We start from the raw sequence: 6,618 nt of genomic DNA on the forward strand, positions 1-6,618 counted from the left end.
TCCTGGACCCAGTGGCGTGTGTGTGCGTGCCCAAGATCCCAAGAGGAGAACGGAGGAGAAGGGATTGCGGCGTGGCCATTCCCCCGGAGGGTGATTTCTTGCTTTCTGTCTCTCTGTCTCTCTGTCTGTCTGGTGAGTGCATGTGCCCTATAGCAAAAACCTCTCAAAAAAACAAACAAACAAAAAAACATAGTGGGGATGCTGTCTCTTTGTCTCTCTGTCTCACTCAAGGAAGAAATAAATAAATAAACTAAAAGAGACCATCGAGACCAGTGGCAGCTACAGAAAAAGGCAGCATGGCCCCAACTGCAGGGGTTCCCATCACTGGAAAGGTGCCATGGCCCGAGGGCACAGAGGGCAAGCTGAGAATAAGATGGGCCACTTCTCTGGAATGGGCAGGGGTGAGAGCCTCACCTCACCTGGAGGGAGGTGAGGAGGAAGGTGGCACGGCAATGACAGCTGCTAAGGTTCTGAGCCCTCAACGCTCCTCAGTTGCAGCCCTTGGCTCTTCATTCGCATTGACTTATTTAGACTGCACAGTAATCTCATGAAGTGGTTTAAATAGCTCCGATTTTAACAAAAACACCAAGGGGCAGGAAAGCAGCTAAGTCATTTGCCAGCGTGAGTTGGGTGAGGGATCTGAATCCATGTCTGAAGCCACCCGAAGCAGAAGCTGAGAGTCTCCCAGCCACGGGCTGGAAACCTCGGACCTGCCCACCTGAGGCTGCAGAGCCCTGTCTGTTCCACCATCCAGGCCAGCAGCTCTTGAGTCAGGAAGTCCCTTAGCAAATCTTCATCCCTGGGGGTCTTAGGTGCAGAACTGCAAAGGAGACAGCCTCTTTCAGCCAGGCTTCACCCAGGGACAGTAAATGCAGAGCCTGGGACACCAAAGGGTGCTGTGGGGGGGAGGGGGAGCTGCCTCTCACTTTCCTCAGTGGGTTTTGAGGCATCTTTCTGCCATCTCCTCCTGCTCTGCCTGCCTGGGGAGCACGGGCCCTTCAGTCTGGGCAAAGCTGGGCAGACTGACATCATTGAGGTAAGACATGCCATCCACCTACCTCGAAAGTATTGTACCCCTAGAGGGTACCTCGGGAATTTCAGGAGACGGGACTTGGGAGGACTCCCGTTTCACAAACCCCCTTCTTGAGATGTGGCAGAGCGAAGTCAGGGAGGCCAGGCTATGAGGTCTCTCCTTCCCCGCCTTCTCCTTGACTCGATGACTGCACGCTCAATCATCATCTCAGAAACCCTCTCCCAGGGGCCCTCCAAAGACCTGCCCTATTCCCCTGAGGCTCCCCTCTCCTAAGCTTGGGCTGAGCTCCATGAGTCTGCTCAGTGAAGACGCCTGTGTGGCTGGCCTGAGAGGAAAGGGATGCTCAGGCGGGTCTGTGCCTTGCTGGACGAGGGTGAGGAACAGCCAATGAGGCAGGTCGGGAGTCTCTGCTCCTCCCTTTCCCCTGCAGACTGACTCACCTTGGCTCCACTGCCTCCTCACTCCTCTTAGGCTGACTGGTCAGCTCCTGGGCCCCGGCCTCCCTCTGGGTGATGTTGTGTTTCCAGCTGGTGAGATAAACCTTAGGGTGTTAATATTTTGGTCCTATAATCCTAGGGGCAGAGAGCACCTCTTTCTCCACCCCACATCCCGCTGCCTGTCTTTGGTGAGCAGCTCTGAGCAATCTCCCATGCTGACCCAACAGCGAGGGCAGGAACGAGGCTTGGCACAGGGAAGGACCAGGGCGGTTTTTCCTATTTCCAAAAGTCTGAAGCTGCCACCATCACAGTCATTGCGAGCGTCTCGGCTCCTTCTTCCCTCATCTCCCAGGCTCCAGGGTCCCCGCAGCTCACACACATTTTCTCGACTCCTCCCTCCCTCCAGACAGGACTGCTAACCCAGTCGGCTCCTGACCTGGGCCCCATCCTCACCAGGCACCACCTAGACCTGTGCACTGCGTGGCCCACGTGGCCAGGTGAGGGGCTTGGCCTGCGGTGGGAAGATGGAGCCGGGCAGGTGGACTGGGAGCTGCACAGCGACTTACTCATTCTTCTTCCCCTTCTGGGCCAGCAGCCAGTTCACGAAGTCTTGCTGGCGGATCTTGTCCATGGCAATACTGTAGTCACTGATGAAAGTGCCCTCGGCATACCTGGGGCCTCGAGGTCGGGGGCCGCTGACCTTCGCATAGGGTCTGAGGGAAGTGTGGGGGGGAGACCACGATGCCCGAGAAGGGGCAGAGGGGAAAGAATTACAATGCTAGGATAAACAATTGTCACTAACAGGAGACAGACATTTAAAAATGAACCAGCCTGGGGGACCAGCAGTTAGCATAATGGCTATGTTGCTGGACTCCCATGTAGTCGTCCACGGTTCAAGTCCCGGACTAGGTGGCTTAAACTCACGCTGGGCATGTGTGCGTGCATGCCCAAGATCCTGAGAGGAGAATGGAGGAGAAGGGATTGCTGCATGGCCATCCCCCTGGGGGGTGAGTTCTTGCTTTCTGTCTCTCTGTCTTTCTGGTGAACACATGCGTCCTATAGCAAAAACCACTAAAAAGAAAAAAGCAAGGGACAGTGAATGGTGGGCGTTAAGTCAGCTGGGTCCTACATGGCCAGCTTGCAGTCTGAATCTCAGCCTGGTCACTTGAAAATCACACCAGGCACATGTGCGTGTGTGTGCCCAAAATCCAGAGAGGAGAATGGAGAAGGAGTTGTGGTGTGACCATTCCCAGCCCGAAAGTGATTTCTTACTTTCCTTTTCTCTTTCTCTGTCTCAGTCTCTCTCTGGCGAGCACAGCTTCCTATAGTAAATATTTTTTTAATTAATTTTTTGAAATTTAACTTTATTTAATTATTTATTTATTTAAAAAATTTGACCAGAGAGGGGCCAAGTGACATAGCCAGTGAGAGGGAAAGTGAGAAAGCAAGTCACCAGGCCTGGGACTCGAACCACAGTTAGCCATGTGGGAGTCCAGCGTCCTTAAAGACCATGCCACCTGCTGGTCCCCCTATAGCAAATATTAAAAAAAAAAAAGGAAAGAAAAGAAAACAATTGGGACCAGTAGTAGGCGTAACGGCTATGTCATTAGACTCCCATGTAGTTGACCACAGTTCACGTCCTGGACCCGGTGGCTTAAACTCACGCTGGGCATGTGTGCATCTGTGCCCCGGATCCTGAGAGAAGAATGGATGAGAAGGGGTTGCGGTGTGGCCATCCCCCTGGGGAGGGTGATTTCTCACTTTCTGTCTCTCTGTTTCTGTCTGTCTTTCTGGCAAGCGCACATGTCCTATAGCAAAAACCTCTCAAAAAAAAAAAAAAAAGCAAAGAAAGAAAAAAGAAAGAAAGAAAAGAACCAGCCCATTTTATTTGGAAGCTAGTTTTGTGGAGATACCCTGTCAATGTATAAACCTCTGGGACTTTTCCTTAGCTCAAGGGCCCACTTCTTGCATCCCTAGTATGTGTGGCTCAGGGTTCTCGGTGAAAAGAGATCAAGGGTCCCCCTCATCCCAAAGGACTGAATCACACAGTTCTCCCCTTTATTCCACTTGCCCAGGCCCTTCCTGATTCAGTTCCTTGATTCATATTCAATAATAATAAAAGTGAACTCACATGGAAGCACTTGCTATGACTCGGTCCTCAGTCAGCCCTTTACTATATAAAACCATTTCAACCTTACAACACCCCTAGGAGCTGCACTTTTCTTTTCTTTTCTTTTTTTGGAGAGGTTTTTGCTATAGGGTGAGTGCGCTCACCAGAAAGACCGAGAGAGACAGAGAGATAGAAAGTGAGAAATCACCCCCCAGGGGGGATGGCCACGCTGCAATCCCTTCTCCTCCATTCTCCTCTTGGGATCTTGGGCACGCACGCACACACACCCGGAGTGAGTTTAAGTCACTGGGTCCGGGACTCAACCGCGGTCGACTACATGGGAGTCCAGAGACATAGCCATTACACTAACTGCTGGTCCCCTCGTTGCACTTTTTTCTTTTTTTTTTTTTTTTAAATTTTACTAGAAGGTACATGTGCTCACTTGAGAGAGAAAGAGAAATCACCCACCGGGGGATGGCCAGCCATAATCCTTTCTCTTCTACTCTCCTTTCAGGATTTGGCGTATGCATACACATGCTCCCGGAGTGTTTCTCAAGCCGCTGGGTCTGGGACTCGAACCTCGAACCTCACAGTTAGCCATGTGAGATTCAGCTGCCTTAACCACCACACCATCAGCTAGCCCAACGCCATTGTTTTATATTAGGGACTTGAGCATCTACTGATTTGGGTATGAAGTCTTAGAACCTGTGGGTACCAAGGGATGAACACATATTCTGGGGTCTTCACCACATGTGGACTGCTAGGAGGTTTCTCCTGAGAGCAGCTTTCTGCTCAGCCTGGGATCCCTCCCTTTCTCACCTCCCTTGAAACAAGTCTAGAACCCGGTCAGCCGCCTCCTCTGCCTGCCCCTCCCTTCCCACCCCGTTACCTGGAGTGATGCTCCTCCTTCTCTCCTAGCCCCACCGCCAGGAACAGAAACACCAGCAGCAGAGAGAAGGTCTTCATGGCCACCATCTCCCAAGGCTATTTCCTGAGCTAAGCAAGAAAGGGCCAGGATGAGGTGGAAGCCACGTGCCAGGGGAATAGCCAGCAGGCCACGCACTATCTGGTCCTCAGAGACGGGTGCATTCTGAAATCCGGGGAGGGGCCCAGCCCTCGACTTTGGGCCTTTCTCACAGGCTGGAGTAACACCTTGGGGACGTTGGGGGGTGCTGAACATTAGAGCAAGTGACTAGAGGGGTTCGTAGGTTCCAAGCGGGAACTGCTTAATAGCACAAAGCAAACAAAAACCAAAACTTCTTTCTTTCTCCCATGAGTGACAGACACAGAGAGCAAGAGAGAGCAAGAGCACACCCCTAGTAGGATCAACCCCTCAATCCACCCACAGCTTCAGCTAGCAGCTCACAGGCAAGCACGTTCCCGGCGTACTCAGGGAGGTTTCCAGACCTAAACTGGGCACCTTCCCATGTGGGAAGAGCCCACCCTCTGGCCCCCATCGATGCACCTGCTTTCGGTTTTGTTTTGCAGTGGAGTCTGAGTAGGAGAGAGGAGGGCAGTGGGGAAGAGCTCCAGGTAAAATGAAGCAGCGACCTCTGTGCCTGGACATCCCCCTTTCCCTGGCACCCATGGCTAGACATCACAGGCAGTGGTTGGGCAAGATTCTGCCCTTAGCATCCTCCAATCAGGTCAGCCTGCCTTCCTGCTTTCCTGCTTTCCTGCTTTCCAATTGGCCGTCACCTAAATCACCACAGCCCTCTTGCCCTAGATGGACAGCACCCACGGAGCCATCCTAGTCTTCCCTCCACTGGCTTGACCGAGAAGAGAAGGGAAGTCCTTTCTGAAGTCTGCTCTATAACTTTTTCTCCTGAAGGCCTGACCCATTTCATCCAGTGGTCTTCAGTAGAGATGAAGAACAACTAAGAATCTTCCACCCAAGCCCTGAAGACCATAGCAGATAGAGATCTGTGGGTTGCAGGACCTGATCTTCCTGCTTTGTCAAGGGAGTGTTAAAGGAGCCCTCAGAGCTGCCTTCTTATTTCCCATATGGAGGAAGAGGGTGTGGAGCGTCCCTGCGTGGCCAAGATCCACCTCCTTCCAGGTCACCGTCCATCCCCATCCCAGTCCGTCTCTTACCAGACTTCCTCTACGGCTCTTCCAGGAGAAGGATGGGATGGAGTCTCTTCCTCCTGTCTTCTGGACCTCTGGAGCCTGCCTCAGAAGAGTCTGCTTGGCTCCTTTATATGGAGGCATCAAGATCCTTTGATTAGCCTGAAAGCATTTTATCTCAACTAATTAAGCCCACAGCTCCCGCCCCATTAAGTCCATTTCACACGTAATAAAGTTGCTCTTCCACCTGAACTGCCTTAATTGGTGATTAACATTTGGATATCTCCAGCTGCTCTCTGGGGCCCCGTCTGTAAGCAGGGAACCCCAAGAACCCTCTTTTCCCTTCTCCCCCGCTCCTTTCTGGCCACAGGGTCTACTTTTCTACTATGCCCTACTCCATTATAGGTGCCTCAGTTAGAAAGGGTCCACTTGGTGAGGGCAGACTTGAGCTAGGACGGCACTAAGTGTGGGGGTGGGGGGGTGCTCCCACACAGCAATAGGCTACTTCTAGATGGGAGGAGTGGGGCCATGGTGGTCCTAATCCCAGCTCTGGACAGCAGCCCCTGGCTTTGGCACTGACCCCATCATTATATCTAAGGGGATGCTGCAGCTTGCCAGGAAAAGAGCTGGGGAATGTTGAGGGAACCGTGAAGGACAGGGGTTTCCTGGTGATAGCGGGGTCAACTGAGAATTTGCAGTCGGGACCAGCTGTTAGCGTAATGGCTATGTCGCTGGACTCCCACGTAGTCGACCGTGGTTCACGTACTGAACCCAGTGGCTTAAAACTCATGCCGGGCGCGTGTGCATGCGTGCCCAAGATCCCGAGAGGAGATCGGAGGAGAAGGGGTTGCGGCGTGGCCATCCCCCTGGGGGGGGTCATTTCTCGCTTTCTGTCTCTATGTCTCTCCCTGTCTCTCTGGCGAGCGCACACGCCCTATAGCAAAAACTCTCTCTCCAAAAAAAAAAAAGAG

The 6,618-nt window shown here is 52.6% G+C and overlaps 1 protein-coding gene across 1 annotated transcript; it reads right to left on the reverse strand.

Annotated features, from left to right (window-relative positions):
• Positions 1–415: 415 nt before the first annotated feature.
• GIP (gastric inhibitory polypeptide) lies at positions 416–4,555 on the reverse strand. Its single transcript, XM_006166202.1, has 5 exons — positions 4,470–4,555; positions 2,037–2,183; positions 1,474–1,560; positions 719–820; positions 416–419 (listed from the first exon to the last, which is right to left on the reverse strand). Exons 1-5 carry the CDS (start codon positions 4,553–4,555, stop codon positions 416–418), a joined length of 426 nt encoding a protein of 141 aa, XP_006166264.1.
• Between the last annotated feature and the right edge of the window lie 2,063 nt (positions 4,556–6,618).

This window comes from Tupaia chinensis, unplaced genomic scaffold (assembly GCF_000334495.1).
Source record: "Tupaia chinensis unplaced genomic scaffold, TupChi_1.0 Scaffold144171_2, whole genome shotgun sequence".
Taxonomy (NCBI): Eukaryota; Metazoa; Chordata; class Mammalia; order Scandentia; family Tupaiidae; genus Tupaia; species Tupaia belangeri.

Coding starts and splice junctions, on each gene's coding strand:
- GIP (XM_006166202.1), bottom strand. CDS start 4,555: ATGGTGGCCATGAAGACCTTCTCTCTGCTGCTGGTGTTTCTGTTCCTG. Junction 2,184..4,469: donor AAGGAGGAGCATCACTCCAG/GTAACGGGGTGG, acceptor CACTTCCCTCAG/ACCCTATGCGAAGGTCAGCG. Junction 821..1,473: donor GAGGAGGCAGTGGAGCCAAG/GTGAGTCAGTCT, acceptor TCTCCTTTGCAG/TTCTGCACCTAAGACCCCCA.